This window comes from Rhinoderma darwinii (genome assembly GCF_050947455.1).
Source record: "Rhinoderma darwinii isolate aRhiDar2 chromosome 1 unlocalized genomic scaffold, aRhiDar2.hap1 SUPER_1_unloc_4, whole genome shotgun sequence".
NCBI classification, from domain to species: Eukaryota; Metazoa; Chordata; class Amphibia; order Anura; family Rhinodermatidae; genus Rhinoderma; species Rhinoderma darwinii.
Window position 1 is genome coordinate 42,828 of NW_027461668.1, and position 19,259 is coordinate 62,086.

Sequence of the window (19,259 nt, forward strand, 5' to 3'; positions counted from 1 at the left end):
GAAGCAGAGGACAGGTCTAGAAGTAGGAGCACAGAGTAATGTAGAAGCAGAGGACAGGTCTAGAAGTAGGAGCACAGAGTAATGTAGAAGCAGAGGACAGGTCTAGAAGTAGGAGCACAGAGTAATGTAGAAGCAGAGGACAGGTCTAGAAGGAGAGGCACAGAGTAATGTAGAAGCAGAGGACCGGTCTAGAAGGAGAAGCACAGAGTAATGTAGTAGCAGAGGACAGGTCTAGAAGGAGGAGCACAGAGTAATGTAGAAGCAGAGGACAGGTGTAGAAGGAGGAGCACAGAGTAATGTAGAAGCAGAGGACAGGTCTAGAAGAAGGAGGAGCACAGAGTAATGTAGAAGCAGAGGACAGGTCTAGAAGAAGGAGGAGCACAGAGTAATGTAGAAGCAGAGGACAGGTCTAGAAGCAGGAGCACAGAGTAATGTAGAAGCAGAGGACAGGTCTAGAAGGAGGAGCACAGAGTAATGTAGAAGCAGAGGACAGGTCTAGAAGGAGGAGCACAGAGTAATGTAGAAGCAGAGGACAGGTCTAGAAGGAGGAGCACAGAGTAATGTAGAAGCAGAGGACAGGTCTAGAAGGAGCACAGAATAATGAAGAAGTGGGGGAACAGGTTTAAAAGGAAAAGCACCAAGTAATGTAGACGATGGAGGACAGGTCACGCTTTACAGAAGTCTGTGTGTAAGATGTGACTGCTAAGTGATAAGATAATGCAGAGATCCTGCACACCCAGCACAATACATGCTGCTTCCTCACACTAAACTACCAGGACATACACACTGTATTGGTGGGACGTTCTGCGCATGCACACTGGTCTGGCGGGATCTTCTGCGCCTGCACACTGGACTGGCGGGAACTTCCGCGCCTGCACACTGGTCTGGCGGGACCTTCCGCGCCTGCACACTGGTCTGGCGGGACCTTCCGCGCCTGCACACTGGTCTGGCGGGACCTTCCGCGCCTGCACACTGGTCTGGCGGGACCTTCCGTGCCTGCGCACTGGTCTGGCGGGACCTTCCGCGCCTGCGCACTGGTCTGGCGGGACCTTCCACGCCTGCGCACTGGTCTGGCGGGACCTTCCGCGCCTGCCCGCTGGTCTGGCGGGACCTTCCGCGCCTGCCCGCTGGTCTGGCGGGACCTTCCGCGCCTGCCCGCTGGTCTGGCGGGACCTTCCGCGCCTGCCCGCTGGTCTGGCGGGAACTTCCGCTCCTCCACACTGGTCTGGCGGGACCTTCCGCACATGCTCGCAGGACTGGCGGGACCTTCCGCACATGCTCGCAGGACTGGCGGGACCTTCTGCACATTCACACGTGACCGCCGGTTCCCATTAACCATAGTTAGTATCTGTCTTTCAGATGTGAATAAAGTTGCTATCCGGTAAAATAATCTACAAGGAATAGGGAAATACTTTAATAATTAAGAATTTTAGATGTCTCTGAAGATCCAGGATCTCTGAGGTAACTTCTAATATCTGTAAAAACTTATATTAGGGGTGTATTCATTCATAAAGGGCATCTGTCACACTGACCACCAGTCTGATCTGTTGGCAGCAGATTATATAGCAGGAGGACCTGAGCAGATTGTGTCTCTCCATTCTTTTCTATAGGAGTTACAGGAACCGCCTAACAAGGCCACCCAGAGGTGGAGCCGCATCTATCAGACATTTCTGCCATATCCTGGGGAGAAATGTCCGTGTTGGGAATACCCCTTTATTCCATGTGGTGACGGCTCTGAGAAGATGTTTCTCTCAATGATGAATAAGTGAGGTTCTGTATGTCACACATGATGATGTCCCCTGTATGATTTCCATCTTCTCCTTTCTTCATAAAGACATCTGCAGTACTAGATCCTCCAGTTCCTCCAGTTTTCTCATCTTCTCCTCCACAACGTTCCTTCTCCTGAATGACCCACCAAGGATGGACAAGGACAGGAATGAGATGAGCAGAAGAATATTAGACTTCACCTTGGAGATCATCTACCTGCTGAGCGGAGAGGTAAACTTTTCTACATTATAGAACAAGTCACACATAGGGAAGGGAGAATACATAATAGGAAGAATCCCGTGTCCTGTATAACAGCGTCCAGACCTTCCAAGTGACGTCAAGAAGCTGAAGATCAGCCACCAATATGGTCAGTTATGTGTCATGTCACCAATGCAGCAATAGTAATGTTGTAGAGCAATGAGAATCAGGAGGATCAGGATGACCTCTATATAGAAACCTAGAAGATGACGGCAGGAGGAGAGCACATGGTCCATCTAGTCCCCCCAATATTATTTCCTTTTTAGTTTTGGCCTCGTTCTATTTTCTCAATGTCTTTTTGTAGGTGAGGTCTCCAGTATTACAGATGTGGGGTCACTAGAGGTCTATACAGCGGGGTCACAATCTCCCTCTTTCTACTGAGGTGGGAATACTGTGTTCAGTTCTCTAAGTGTCTCTCTCCATACACAGGAGTACACAATAGTGAAGAAGACATTGTGTGACTGTACGACTCCCATCATCCATGAGTCAGGAGGATGGAGCAGTAGTCCCATCACAGAGCCTCCCCCTCACTCCCGGATACATGAGAAGAAGATCTTAGAACTGATCTACAAGATGACGGAGCTGCTGACTGGAGAGGTGACACTGCTGGGAATGCTGGGAAATTCGACAGTAACCGCACTGGAGGTGTCTCGGTGATGACTATCTGTAAAGGATCTGCCAGGTACTACGTCTGTGTATACTCCCGGGATTAATCAGTCGACACCTGAGGCCAGACCTCTTAGACTGACACCGGCTCCCACCAACCAGGGTGGCAGGCTCAGGAGTGGGAGAGCCTATCGCGGCCTGGTCAGTCGGAGTTAGCTCCGCCCCCTGTCCATTTATACCTGCCGTGTTCTCTTCCTCTGCTTGTTGAGGCCTTAATACCGTCATGTGCAGTACATATACACGTGTGTACAATGACATGTAATGTAGGAGCTCCACAATTTCGGCTCCTTTTACATCACATTAGATCCCTACATTTCGTGCTGCCGGCTGCTCATAATTCTGCATTACAGGTCACATTACATTGTACAGCGCTGGCGGCCGTTCTGGATACAGGAGCCATGAAGACGAGCAGGACGCGCTGTCTCCTAATGCAGAGTTATGGGCAGCCGGCAGGGTGGACTATGGGCAGTCGTGCTGTAGTCAGAAGTAAACCTGGTAATACAAGTCATGTAGAAAGACGATTATCGGCACAGTCCGGCAGTATAATAGTTTCCTATATAATGTCAGTATAATCGGAGGTTCTCTTTAATATTACAAGTTATGGGCACTAGATTCTGGAGATGGGACGCTGATCCAGGGATTTATTCTGATTTCCAGATTTGGAGTCGGGGAGGAGTTTTCCCCTAATGAGACAATTGTCATCCACCTCATGGGGGTTTTATCTTCCTCTGGATCAACACGGTCGGATTATAGGTTGGTCTTGATGGACTTGTGTCTTTTTTCATCCTTAGTAACTGTAACACAGAATGTATGGAGCTAAATTTACCTCTAATATAAAGTACAACGTGTTCTGATAAAACCATCTCACAATGTCTTGGATAAGTAAAATCTTATTCCCACTTATGATACGTCTCCACATGGCGTAAACACGGCGGAACGTCCAAAACTCATTTTTGGCGTGACGTGTAGATGAGATTTGTTAAAATCTCATCCTCATTGCTACTACTGTAATACGCTGCAGATTTCCTCGCAATTAAGTACTTTGCAGAAAATCTGCATCTTATCAGCCCCGTGTGCACATACCCTTAAAGTAACACGTCAGATTTGAGAAATGGTTCTCTTAAACAGGTCAAAAATAGGCCATGGATTCCACTCCCAGAGGAGTCCCTGACATCACTGTCCATATATGGACAGAGACGTCAGGGGCTCCCTCTAGAAGCACAATTTCCAGCCAAGTTGACGGCAACGCTCTGGCAAATGATTCCGCTCCTAGAGGGAGCTTCAGTGGCGCTATCTACAGGGGATGAGGTGCTATCTGCAGGGGTTTGGCATACGTTTGATTAAACTAAGGGGGAGATGTGCCGGCACTTGTGGAGAGAGCCGGCGGACAGGAAAGTACAACCCTGTTCCATTCTGCCAATATTTATTTATGTGACACCTGCCCAGGGCATCAGGAGTTGGAAAGTATATAGCCATGTCGTGAAGGGGTTAATTAATATGTATAGAAAATATTGCCTACAGAGGTGTACACAGCCTTTAAGAGGCTAATAAGCAAGTGACACCCAGACCATTTTTGGTTGCAGGTAACTAAATAGAGGCGTCCTGTGTCCCGCCACTTTCATGTGTATCCGCGTCCACAGAGGGCAGATACAGGTAAATACTATGGTGGAGCAGGGAGCCAGTTACGCCCCGCCGTTCGCTCTGGTAGGGCACAGTCTCCTTTATGCCTGTGGCTTACAAGGTGCAGGGACCTCGACACCGGTAGTGAGGACCTCAACATTGTAATTCCGGCTCTGATCAGTAAACATAGAAGTGTAGAGAGAAGTGTGTGATATATAGACAGATATACAGTAGTCATGTATTCAGTCACTGTGTGTTTCCTACAGATGGATCCAGTAGGAGAAATCCGCCAGAGAGATGTCCCAGTCCTCTGTATTCCCAGGACTGTCCAGAGGAAAATCCCAATGTCCCAGAGAATCATCAGGTAGATGAAGCTGAGCCGTATACCAGATCTATATAGGGGGTGCGGAGCTTTTTGGTCCTCCGGTCATAGATGGGGTCATAGAGTTTGGTGGTTTCTTATGTTGATCTGTTAGATTCTTCGCACTCTCTGCTGTATTGTTACATATGTGAAATCAGAGGGAAGATCTGACTGATATTAAAGTGGAGGATGAAGAAGAAGAGCGGGTGAGGGGCGCTCAACCGTGTAAGAGTGAAGTGGAGGAGGAAATTCCAGGAGGTGTTACCAGAGGTCAGTAATAATGAATTTAGAAAGTGAACTCCGTGGTTTATTAACTCCTTAACGCCGAAGGACGGATATATCCGTCCTCAGCAGCTGCTAGTTCGCGCAGGAGGACGGATATATCCGTCCTGTGATGGCGCGGGTACTGCCAGTGTACCCACGCGATCAGCGGCAGGAGCACGGCTGTTATACACAGCCTGGCTCCTGCTGCAACTGCCGGAATCGAAGCGCGCTCCGATTCCGGCAGTTTAACCCATTAAATGCCGCTGTCAATAGTGACAGCGGCATCTAATGTGTTTGACAGAGGGAGGGAGCTCCCTCTGTCACCCGATCGGCGCCCCCGCAAACAAATCGCGGGTCGCCGTCGGGTTTCCATGACAGCCGGGGGTCTAACAAAGACGCCGGAGGCATGACCTAACAGGCTGCCTGTCAGTTTTACACTGACAGGCAATAATGCTTCGGTATACTAAGTATACCAAAGCATTATATATGCGATCGGCACATCGCATAGTGACGTCCCCTGGTGGGACTTAAAAAAAATATGTCAATCAGTTAAATAAAGTTTGTTAAAAAAAAAAAAAATAATTACAGTCAAAATCAAATAAAACTACTTTTTTTCCCAAAAAGTGGTTTTACTCAGTAAAAGTGTCAAAACAAATCACACATGCACATATATGGTATCCCCGCGATCGTAACAACTTGACCAATAAAATGAACACATTAATTAAACCGCCGGATGAACGGCGTCCAAAAAAACTGCAAAAAACAACGGCAAAATTCTCTCTTTTCTCCCATTCCCCCCATAAAAAATAAAATTAATCTATAAGTCCTATGTACCCAAAATAGTACTAATGAAAACTACGCATTGGCCCGCAAAAATCAAGCCCACATACGGCCACATCGACGGAAAAATAAAAACGTTACGGCTCTTGGAACGCGGCGATGCAAAAACAAGTAATTTTTTTCTAAAAGGGTTTTTATTGTGCAAACGTAGGAAAACATATAAAACCCTTACATATTTGGTATCCCCGTAATCGTGCCGACCCATAGAATAAAGTGAACATGTTATTTACGCGGCACAGTAAACGGCGTAAATTTATAACGTGAAAATTAATTCTGGAATAGCGGCTTATTTTCAATATTCTCCTAAAATAAAGTTAATAAAAGTTAATCAATATATTATAAGCATCTAAAAATGGTACAATTACAAAATACAACTCGTCCCGCAAAAAACAAGCCCTTATACGGCGATGTCCACGGAATAAAAAAAAAGTTACGACTCTTGGAATGCGACCGTGAAAAAACAAAAAATAATCCTTGGTGATTAACGTGCAAAATGGCCCGGTCATTAAGGGGTTAAGCAGGACATGCTGTGTTTTTTGTTGTTGTTTTTTTAACCACATTCCTCCCCTTATACTTGGCGTCCTCCAGATTCCAACGCTGTCATTTTCTTTTTTGCCCCCCTCCATGTTGTTCCACTACAGCCCTTACTCCGTTTTGCACCTAACATATGCGTGTTGTAATTAACGGTACAAAGAGGAGACACCATCTCTCCTCAGTAGGCGTTGCCTCACTTTTTGCTGTGACACTGTCCAATCAGAGCGGACCGCTTCACAGCGATGCAGAAAACCTGCTGATTTTGAGACATTTCCTGCAGGTCTTTTGCATCGCTGTGAGGCTGTCCACTATGATTAGATAGCGTCACAGCAATGAGCGAGTCAACATCTACTGAGGAGAGAAAAGGTCTTCTCCTTTCTGTTCTCTTTAAGGTGGGGTTCCTCCTTAGTTCTACATTACAGTAACACGTCAGACAATGTGTTATACATAGTGCAGGACCTGAGGGAGATGTGACTGCACATAGAAGTTCTCTACAAGGTGTTCTATGAATCCGGTCATGCACTAGGTTTAGCATCAGATTTTGGGGGGCAGCGGCTGCGATTAACAGCTGCACTCTAGGCCGAGATCTAGGAAAGCTCAGTTCAACCACTTACAGAGAATGTGTCATCAGAAAATGATCTATTGTACAAATCAAGTTTCTGTTAAACATATTTTTTATGATTTTTGGTGGTTTTTTTTTATATTATTTTTTTGTCTTTATCTAATCTTGCAGTTTGCCCTCTGGCCAATGAGTCTCATAGTAGACTGCTCCTTACAGTTCTCAGCACTCATCTCATTATCATCACAGGCAGGATTACACTAACAGGTAACATCTATATATGTAGATAACAAAGAATCCACCATTCATAATAGACTGACCCTTCCTGTTCTGTAGAGATCATTTCTCAGCAGTCATCTCATTATCATCACAGGCAGGATTACACTGACAGGTAACATCTATATATGTAGATAACAAAGAATCCACCATTCATAATAGACTGACCCTTCCTGTTCTGTAGAGATCATTTCTCAGCACTCATCTCATTATCATCACAGGCAGGATTACACTGACAGGTAACATCTATATATAGATAATACAGAATCCACCATTCATAATGGATTGACCCTTCCTGTTCTGTATAGATCACTTCTCATCACACCTCTCATTATCATCACAGGCAGGATTACACTGACAGGTAACATCTATATATAGCTAATACAGAATCCACCATTCATAATAGACTGATCCTCCCTGTTCTGTAGAGAACATTTCTCAGCACTCATCTCATTATCATCACAGGCAGGATTACACTGATAGGTAACATCTATATATGTAGATAACAAAGAATCCACCATTCATAATAGACTGACCCTTCCTGTTCTGTAGAGATCATTTCTCAGCACTCATCTCATTATCATCACAGGCAGGATTACACTGACAGGTAACATCTATATATAGCTAATACAGAATCCACCATTCATAATAGACTGATCCTCCCTGTTCTGTAGAGAACATTTCTCAGCACTCATCTCATTATCGTCACAGGCAGGATGAGGGTATGTGCACATGACCTCTTTTCAGACGTAATTGAGGCATTTTATGCCTCGAATTACGCCTGAAAAGACGGCTCCAATACTTCGGTAAACATCTGCCCATTGCCTGCAATGGGTCTTACGATGTTCTGTGCAGACGAGCTGTCATTTTACGCGTCGCTGTCAAAATACGGCGCGTAAAATGACGGCTCGTCAAAAGAAGTACAGGACACTTCTTGGGACGTTTTTGGAGTTGTTTTCTCATAAACAGCTCCGTATTTTCAGGCTTATTTTGTTAATCTTGTGAACATACCCTTACACTGACAGGTTACATCTATATATAGATATCACAGGATCCACCATCCATAATAGACTGATCCTCCCTGTTCTGTAGAGATCACTACTCAGCATACATCTCATTATCACCACAGGCAAGATTACACTGACAGGTAACATATATATTTAGATAACACAGGATCCACCATCCATAATAGACTGACCCTTCCTGTTCTGTAGAGATCACTTCTCAGCATACATCTCATTATCATCACAGGTAGGATTACACTGACAGGTAATATATATATATATATATATATATATATATATATATATATATATATATATATATAGTGAAGGAAATATGTATTTGATCCCTTGCTGATTTTGTAAGTTTGCCCACTGTCAAAGTCATGAACAGTCTAGAATTTTTAGGCTAGGTTAATTTTACCAGTGAGATATAGATTATATTAAAAAAACTGAAAATCACATTGTCAAAATTATATATATTTATTTGCATTGTAAACAGAGAAATAAGTATTTGATCCCCGACCAACCATTAAGAGTTCAGCCTCCTCCAGACAAGTTACACGCTCCAAATCAACTTGGTGCCTGCATTATAGACAGCTCTTACATGGTCACCTGTATAAAAGACTCCTGTCCACAGACTCAATGAATCAGTCTGACTCTAACCTCTACAATATGGGCAAGACCAAAGAGCTTTCTAAGGATGTCAGGGACAAGATCATAGACCTGCACAAGGCTGGAATGGGCTACAAAACCATAAGTAAGACGCTGGGTGAGAAGGAGACAACTGTTGGTGCAATAGTAAGAAAATGGAAGACATACAAAATGACTGTCAATCGACATCGATCTGGGGCTCCATGCAAAATCTCACCTCGTGGGGTATCCTTGATCCTGAGGAAGGTGAGAGCTCAGCCGAAAACTACACGGGGGGAACTTGTTAATGTTCTCAAGGCAGCTGGGACCACAGTCACCAAGAAAACCATTGGTAACACATTACCCCGTAATGGATTAAAATCCTGCAGTGCCCGCAAGGTCCCCCTGCTCAAGAAGGCACATGTACAGGCCCGTCTGAAGTTTGCAAATGAACATCTGGATGATTCTGAGAGTGATTGGGAGAAGGTGCTGTGGTCAGATGAGACTAAAATTTAGCTCTTTGGCATTAACTCAACTCGCCGTGTTTGGAGGAAGAGAAATGCTGCCTATGACCCAAAGAACACCGTCCCCACTGTCAAGCATGAAGATGGAAACATTATGTTTTGGGGGTGTTTCTCTGCTAAGGGCACAGGACTACTTCACCACATCAATGGGAGAATGGATGGAGCCATGTACCGTCAAATCCTGAGTGACAACCTCCTTCCCTCCACCAGGACATTAAAAATGACTCGTGGCTGGGTCTTCCAGCACGACATTGCCCTGAAACATACAGCCAATCATCTCATTATCATCACAGGCAGGATTAAGGTCTTATTACACGGCCCTGACAAGGACCGTGTAGACGACTGCCGATCAATGAGACAGCTTGTTGATTGGCGCTCATTTGCTCCTGTCACAAGGAGCTATATATGGGACCGACAACTCGTTACTCCGATCACTCGTCCCCATACATTAATATCATGTCGGTAGCACGGCTCAGGGAGATGTGCTACCGACAACGATAATATTTGGGTTTTCAAAAACGATACGATCATCTGCTGATCGCTCCCCTGTTTACACAGGGCAATTATCGGCAACGAGCGTTCTATGAATGACTGTTTGCCTGATAATTGGCCCATGTAAAAGGGCCTTTACACTGACTGGTATCACCTATATATAGATAACACAGGATACACCATTGACAATAGGTGATGGACACCGCTCCCCTCCTCCCCCTCCCTGCACAATGACCTCTGCACAGGTCACAGAGCACACCTAGAAAACTGTCCCGTAGAAGTCAATGGCTCAGCTCCAGACTATTGATTCCTAGGACCCATGTGGCTGCTGTAAACCATATCTCTTAATGCAGTTAACCGTTCAGACAAAATGGCTGCCTCCATAACCCCATCACGACTGCCATACGGCTTTTTTTTAAGTGTCGTTACTTTTTTTCTCTTCCATATGGTGGAAAGTATTACAAATTAAATAATAATTTGACATGTTTTCCTATGTTGGCCACCAGGGGGAGCACTTCCCAGAATTACAGCAAGGTGAATAAGGCAAAGCAACCTGACTCACAGCTGCTGTAAATGTGGGAGGGAATCTCATCCTACAAGCCAGGAAAAGGTGTCTTCAAATTGCTAAGCAGTGACCGGCAGCCATTTTGGGTGTGATTCTGCAGCTGGCAGAAGCTATAGGACACACCAAAAGGCTAAGGGTATGTTCACACGCTTACTAAACAAAGGGAAACCAGATCCTGATTTTCAGCCATTTTTTAATCAAACTCGTGTTTTTTACGGCCGTTTTTGGAGCTGTTTTTCTATAGTCAATGAAAAATGGCTCCAAAAACGTCCCAAGAAGTTATGTGCACTTCATTTTGACGGGCGTCTTTTTACGTTCCGGTTTTGGAAAACAACCATGTAAAAAACACCCTGTCGGAAAAGAACGCCGTAATGGGCAGATGCTTGTAGACGTTCTGCTCAATGGCGGATTATAATATGGGCGGTTCGGGCAGCCGCCCGGGACCCGAGGCTCCCAGGGGGCCCATTGCCGCCCGAACATCACACAATCTTAAAAAACTATGCAGCGCTGCTAGCTTCCGTGCTGTCCCGCTTCCAACTGAATCTGTGTCCGCAGGACGCAGATTCAGTTGGGTTGAATGCTGGAGCCTCGCTCCAGCATTCACTCTGCCGTGAGCGGCTCGGTGCAGGCAGGCGTGATGTAGTGACATCATCGCGCCTGTCTGCACGGTGTCACTCACGTGACAGTGCAGAGGAGGAGAAGCATCCCCCACCGCCATGGGAACCGGGATAGGTAAGTAATTATGTTATTTTTATTTATTAGGTACGTACAAATGGAGGCATTATAATGTGTCACAGCTATGGGGCATTATACTGTGTAGCAGCTATGGGGGCATTATACTGTGTCACAGCTATGGGGCATTATACTGTATAGCAGCTATGGAGGCATTATACTGTGTAGCAGCTATGGGGGCATTATACTGTGTAGCAGCTATGGAGGCATTATACTGTGTAGCAGCTATGGAGGCATTATACTGTGTCGCAGCTATGGGGGCATTATACTGTGTAGCAGCTATGGAGGCATTATACTGTGTCACAGCTATGGGGGCATTATACTGTGTCACAGCTATGGAGGCATTATACTGTATAGCAGCTATGGGTGCATTATACTGTGTCGCAGCTATGGGGGCATTATACTGTGTAGCAGCTATGGGGGCATTATACTGTGTAGCAGCTATGGAGGCATTATACTGTGTAGCAGCTATGGGGGCATTATACTGTGTAGCAGCTATGGAGGCATTATACTGTGTAGCAGCTATGGGGGCATTATACTGTGTAGCAGCTATGGAGGCATTATACTGTGTAGCAGCTATGGAGGCATTATAATGTGTCACAGCTATGGAGGCATTATACTGTGTCACAGCTATGGGGACATTATACTGTGTAGCAGCTATGTGGGCATTATACTGTGTAGCAGCTATGGAGGCATTATACTGTGTAGCAGCTATGGAGGCATTATACTGTGTAGCAGCTATGGGGGCATTATACGGTGTCACAGCTATGGAGGCATTATACTGTATAGCAGCTATGGAGGCATTATACTGTGTAGCAGCTATGGGGGCATTATACTGTGTCACAGCTATGGAGGCATTATACTGTGTAGCAGCTATGGAGGCATTATACTGTGTAGCAGCTATGGAGGCATTATACTGTGTAGCAGCTATGGAGGCATTATACTGTGTCGCAGCTATGGGGGCATTATACTGTGTCACAGCTATGGGGCATTATACTGTATAGCAGCTATGGAGGCATTATACTGTGTCACAGCTATGGGGGCATTATACTGTGTCACAGCTATGGAGGCAATATACTGTATAGCAGCTATGGAGGCATTATACTGTGTCACAGCTATGGAGGCATTATACTGTGTCACAGCTATGGAGGCATTATACTGTGTAGCAGCTATGGAGGCATTATACTGTGTCACAGCTATGGAGGCATTATACTGTGTCACAGCTATGGAGACATTATACTGTGTAGCAGCTATGGAGGCATTATACTGTGTAGCAGCTATGGAGGCATTATACTGTGTAGCAGCTATGGAGGCATTATACTGTGTCACAGCTATGGGGGCATTATACTGTGTCACAGCTATGGGGGCATTATACTGTGTAGCAGCTATGGAGGCATTATACTGTGTAGCAGCTATGGGTGCATTATACTGTGTCGCAGCTATGGGGGCATTATACTGTGTAGCAGCTATGGGGGCATTATACTGTGTAGCAGCTATGGAGGCATTATACTGTGTAGCAGCTATGGGGGCATTATACTGTGTAGCAGCTATGGAGGCATTATACTGTGTAGCAGCTATGGGGGCATTATACTGTGTAGCAGCTATGGAGGCATTATACTGTGTAGCAGCTATGGAGGCATTATAATGTGTCACAGCTATGGAGGCATTATACTGTGTCACAGCTATGGGGGCATTATACTGTGTAGCAGCTATGGGGGCATTATACTGTGTAGCAGCTATGGAGGCATTATACTGTGTAGCAGCTATGGAGGCATTATACTGTGTAGCAGCTATGGGGGCATTATACGGTGTCACAGCTATGGAGGCATTATACTGTATAGCAGCTATGGAGGCATTATACTGTGTAGCAGCTATGGGGGCATTATACTGTGTCACAGCTATGGAGACATTATACTGTGTAGCAGCTATGGAGGCATTATACTGTGTAGCAGCTATGGAGGCATTATACTGTGTAGCAGCTATGGAGGCATTATACTGTGTAGCAGCTATGGAGGCATTATACTGTGTAGCAGCTATGGGGGCATTATACTGTGTCACAGCTATGGGGCATTATACTGTATAGCAGCTATGGAGGCATTATACTGTGTCACAGCTATGGGGGCATTATACTGTGTCACAGCTATGGAGGCAATATACTGTATAGCAGCTATGGAGGCATTATACTGTGTCACAGCTATGGAGGCATTATACTGTGTCACAGCTATGGAGGCATTATACTGTGTAGCAGCTATGGAGGCATTATACTGTGTCGCAGCTATGGAGGCATTATACTGTGTCACAGCTATGGAGACATTATACTGTGTAGCAGCTATGGAGGCATTATACTGTGTAGCAGCTATGGAGGCATTATACTGTGTAGCAGCTATGGAGGCATTATACTGTGTCACAGCTATGGGGGCATTATACTGTGTCACAGCTATGGGGGCATTATACTGTGTAGCAGCTATGGAGGCATTATACTGTGTAGCAGCTATGGAGGCATTATACTGTGTAGCAGCCATGGGGGTATTATACTGTGTAGCAGCTATGGGGATATTATACTGTGTCACAACTATGGGGGCATTATACTGTGTAGCAGCTATGGAGGCATTATACTGTGTAGCAGCTATGGAGGCATTATACTGTGTAGCAGCTATGGGGGCATTATACTGTGTAGCAGCTATGGAGGCATTATACTGTGTAGCAGCTATGGAGGCATTATACTGTGTAGCAGCTATGGAGGCATTATACTGTGTAGCAGCTATGGAGGCATTATACTGTGTAGCAGCTATGGAGGCATTATACTGTGTAGCAGCTATGGAGGCATTATACTGTGTAGCAGCTATGGGGGCATTATACTGTGTAGCAGCTATGGGGGCATTATACTGTGTAGCAGCTATGGGGGCATTATACTGTGTAGCAGCTATGGAGACATTATACTGTGTCACAGCTATGGGGGCATTATACTGTGTAGCAGCTATGGAGGCATTATACTGTGTAGCATCTATGGAGGCATTATACTGTGTCACAACTATGGGGGCATTATACTGTGTCACAGCTATGGAGACATTATACTGTGTAGCAGCTATGGGGCATTATACTGTGTCACAGCTATGGGGGCATTATACTGTGTCACAGCTATGGAGGCATTATACTGTGTAGCAGCTATGGAGGCATTATACTGTGTCACAGCTATGGAGGCATTATACTGTGTAGCAGCTATGGGGCATTATACTGTGTAGCAGCTATGGAGGCATTATACTGTGTAGCAGCTATGGAGGCATTATACTGTGTAGCAGCTATGGAGGCATTATACTGTGTAGCAGCTATGGAGACATTATACTGTGTAGCAGCTATGGGGGCATTATACTGTGTAGAAGCTATGGAGGCATTATACTGTGTAGCAGCTATGGAGGCATTATACTGTGTAGCAGCTATGGAGGCATTATACTGTGTAGCAGCTATGGGGGCATTATACTGTGTAGCAGCTATGGGGCATTATACTGTGTAGCAGCTATGGAGGCATTATACTGTGTCGCAGCTATGGAGGCATTATACTGTGTAGCAGCTATGGAGTCATTACACTGTGTAGCAGCTATGGGGGCATTATACTGTGTAGCAGCTATGGAGGCATTATACTGTGTCACAGCTATGGAGGCATTACACTGTGTAGCAGCTATGGAGGCATTATACTGTAGAGCAGCTATGGAGGCATTATACTGTGTAGCAGCTATAGAGGCATTATACTGTGTAGCAGCTATGGGGACATTATACTGTGTAGCAGCTATGGGGGCATTATACTGTGTAGCAGCTATGGGGACATTATACTGTGTCACAGCTATGGGGACATTATACTGTGTAGCAGCTATGGAGGCATTATACTGTGTAGCAGCTATGGGGACATTATACTGTGTCACAGCTATGGAGGCATTATACTGTGTAGCAGCTATGGAGGCATTATACTGTGTAGCAGCTATGGAGGCATTATACTGTGTCACAGCTATGGGGACATTATACTGTGTAGCAGCTATGGAGGCATTATACTGTGTCACAGCTATGGAGGCATTATACTGTGTAGCAGCTATGGAGGCATTATACTGTGTAGCAGCTATGGGGGCATTATACTGTGTCACAGCTATGGGGCATTATACTGTGTAGCAGCTATGGAGGCATTATACTGTGTAGCAGCTATGGAGGCATTATACTGTGTCACAGCTATGGAGGCATTATACTGTGTCACAGCTATGGGGGCATTATACTGTGTAGCAGCTATGGGGGCATTATACTGTGTCACAGCTATGGGGCATTATACTGTGTAGCAGCTATGGAGGCATTATACTGTGTAGCAGCTATGGGGGCATTATACTGTGTCACAGCTATTAGCGCATTATACTGTTTAGCAGCTATGGAGGCATTATACTGTGTAGCAGCTATGGAGGCATTATACTGTGTAGCCGCTATGGAGGCATTATACTGTGTAGCAGCTATGGGGGCATTATACTGGGTCACAGCTATGGGGGCATTATACTGTGTCACAACTATGGGGGCATTATACTGTGTAGCAGCTATGGAGGCATTATACTGTGTCACAGCTATGGGGCATTATACTGTGTAGCAGCTATGGGGGCATTATACTGTGTCACAGCTATGGAGGCATTATACTGTGTCACAACTATGGGGGCATTATACTGTGTCACAGCTATGGAGGCATTATACTGTGTAGCAGCTATGGAGGCATTATACTGTGTCACAACTATGGGGGCATTATACTGTGTCGCAGCTATGGGGCATTATACTGTGTAGCAGCTATGGAGGCATTATACTGTGTCACAACTATGGGGGCATTATACTGTGTCGCAGCTATGGGGCATTATACTGTGTAGGAGCTATGGAGGCATTATACTGTGTCACAGCTATGGAGGCATTATACTGTGTCACAGCTATGGAGGCATTATACTGTGTAGCAGCTATGGGGGCATTATACTGTGTAGCAGCTATGGAGGCATTATACTGTGTAGCAGCTATGGAGGCATTATACTGTGTCACAGCTATGGGGGCATTATACTGTGTCACAGCTATGGGGGCATTATACTGTGTAGCAGCTATGGAGGCATTATACTGTGTCACAGCTATGGAGACATTATACTGTGTAGCAGCTATGGAGGCATTATACTGTGTAGCAGCTATGGAGGCATTATACTGTGTAGCAGCTATGGAGGCATTATACTGTGTAGCAGCTATGGGGGCATTATACTGTATAGCAGCTATGGGGGCATTATACTGTGTAGCAGCTATGGGGGCATTATACTGTGTCGCAGCTATGGGGGCATTATACTGTGTCGCAGCTATGGAGGCATTATACTGTGTAGCAGCTATGGAGGCATTATACTGTGTAGCAGCTATGGAGGCATTATACTGTGTAGCAGCTATGGAGGCATTATACTGTGTAGCAGCTATGGAGGCATTATACTGTGTCACAGCTATGGAGGCATTATACTGTGTAGCAGCTATGGAGGCATTATACTATGTAGCAGCTATGGAGGCATTATACTGTGTAGCAGCTATGGGGGCATTATACTGTGTAGCAGCTATGGAGGCATTATACTGTGTCACAGCTATGGAGGCATTATACTGTATAGCAGCTATGGAGGCATTATACTGTGTCACAGCTATGGAGGCATTATACTGTGTAGCAGCTATGGAGGCATTATACTGTGTCACAGCTATGGGGGCATTATACTGTATAGCAGCTATGGAGGCATTATACTGTGTCACAGCTATGGAGGCATTATACTGTGTCACAGCTATGGAGGCATTATACTGTGTCGCAGCTATGGGGGCATTATACTGTGTCGCAGCTATGGAGGCATTATACTGTGTAGCAGCTATGGAGGCATTATACTGTGTAGCAGCTATGGGGGCATTATACTGTGTCACAGCTATGGGGGCATTATACTGTGTCACAGCTATGGAGGCATTATACTTTGTAGCAGCTATGGAGGCATTATACTGTGTAGCAGCTATGGATGCATTATACTGTGTAGCAGCTATGGAGGCATTATACTGTGTCACAGCTATGGGGGCATTATACTGTGTAGCAGCTATGGAGGCATTATACTGTGTCACAGCTATGGGGGCATTATACTGTGTCACAGCTATGGAGACATTATACTGTGTCACAGCTATGGAGGCATTATACTGTGTAGCAGCTATGGGGCATTATACTGTGTAGCAGCTATGGAGGCATTATACTGTGTAGCAGCTATGGAGGCATTATACTGTGTAGCAGCTATGGAGGCATTATACTGTGTCACAGCTATGGAGGCATTATACTGTGTAGCAGCTATGGAGGCATTATTCTGTGTCACAGCTATGGAGGCATTATACTGTGTAGCAGCTATGGAGGCATTATACTGTGTAGCAGCTATGGAGGCATTATACTGTGTCACAGCTATGGGGGCATTATACTGTGTAGCAGCTATGGAGGCATTATACTGTGTAGCAGCTATGGAGGCATTATACTGTATAGCAGCTATGGGGGCATTATACTGTGTAGCAGCTATGGAGGCATTATACTGTGTCACAGCTATGGGGGCATTATACTGTGTAGCAGCTATGGAGGCATTATACTGTGTCACAGCTATGGAGGCATTATACTGTGTCACAGCTATGGAGGCATTATACTGTATAGCAGCTATGGGGCATTATACTGTGTCGCAGCTATCGAGGCATTATACTGTGTAGCAGCTATGGAGGCATTATACTGTGTAGCAGCTATGGAGGCATTATACTGTGTAGCAGCTATGGAGGCATTATACTGTGTCACAGCTATGGGGGCATTATACTGTGTCACAGCTATGGAGGCATTATACTGTGTAGTAGCTATGGGGGCATTATACTGTGTAGCAGCTATGGAGGCATTATACTGTGTAGCAGCTATGGGGGCATTATACTGTGTCACAGCTATGGAGGCATTATACTGTGTAGCAGCTATGGGGGCATTATACTGTGTAGCAGCTATGGGGGCATTATACTGTGTAGCAGCTATGGGGGCATTATATTGTGTAGCAGCTATGGAGGCATTATACTGTGTAGCAGCTATGGAGGCATTATACTGTGTAGCAGCTATGGGGCATTATACTGTGTAGCAGCTATGGAGGCATTATACTGTGTAGCAGCTATGGGGGCATTATACTGTGTAGCAGCTATGGAGGCATTATACTATGTAGCAGCTATGGAGGCATTATACTGTGTAGCAGCTATGGAGGCATTATACTGTGTCACAGCTATGGAGGCATTATACTGTGTCACAGCTATGGGGGCATTATGCTGTGTAGCAGCTATGGGGGCATTATACTGTGTAGCAGCTATGGAGGCATTATACTGTGTCACAGCTATGGAGGCATTATACTGTGTAGCAGCTATGGGGGCATTATACTGTGTAGCAGCTATGGGGGCATTATACTGTGTCACAGCTATGGGGGCATTATACTGTGTAGCAGCTATGGAGGCATTATACTGTGTCACAGCTATGGGGGCATTATACTGTGTAGCAGCTATGGAGGCATTATACTGTGTAGCAGCTATGGAGACATTATACTGTGTCACAGCTATGGGGCATTATACTGTATAGCAGCTATGGAGGCATTATACTGTGTCACAGCTATGGAGACATTATACTGTGTAGCAGCTATGGGGGCATTATACTGTGTCGCAGCTATGGAGTCATTATACTGTGTAGCAGCTATGGAGGCATTATACTGTGTAGCAGCTATGGAGGCATTATACTGTGTAGCAGCTATGGAGGCATTATACTGTGTAGCAGCTATGGGGGCATTATACTGTGTCACAGCTATGGAGGCATTATACTGTGTAGCAGCTATGGAGGCATTATACTGTGTAGCAGCTATGGAGGCATTATACTGTGTAGCAGCTATGGAGGCATTATACTGTGTAGCAGCTATGGGGGCATTATACTGTGTCACAGCTATGGAGGCATTATACTGTGTAGCAGCTATGGAGGCATTATACTGTGTAGCAGCTATGGGGGCATTATACTGTGTCACAGCTATGGAGACATTATACTGTGTAGCAGCTATGGAGGCATTATACTGTGTCACAGCTATGGGGCATTATACTGTATAGCAGCTATGGAGGCATTATACTG

The 19,259-nt window shown here is 45.4% G+C and overlaps 1 protein-coding gene across 4 annotated transcripts in view; it reads left to right on the forward strand.

Moving 5' to 3' along the window:
• The first annotated feature begins 1,371 nt into the window (after positions 1 to 1,371).
• LOC142673170 (uncharacterized) overlaps positions 1,372 to 19,259 on the forward strand; it is a 125,826-nt gene continuing 107,938 nt past the window's right edge. Inside the window, exons 1-6 of one of the 4 annotated variants that reach the window (XM_075847184.1) lie at positions 1,372 to 1,998; positions 2,455 to 2,707; positions 3,349 to 3,444; positions 4,578 to 4,675; positions 4,831 to 4,942; positions 7,044 to 7,136. In XM_075847184.1, the coding sequence (XP_075703299.1) occupies positions 3,378 to 3,444; positions 4,578 to 4,675; positions 4,831 to 4,942; positions 7,044 to 7,136 (370 nt within the window). In that variant the 5' untranslated portion in view covers positions 1,372 to 1,998; positions 2,455 to 2,707; positions 3,349 to 3,377. Of the gene's footprint in view, positions 1,999 to 2,454; positions 2,708 to 3,327; positions 3,445 to 4,577; positions 4,676 to 4,830; positions 4,943 to 7,043; positions 7,137 to 19,259 lie in introns of those variants that run through there. The other 3 variants (XM_075847181.1, XM_075847183.1, XM_075847182.1) reach the window with 3 other exon arrangements.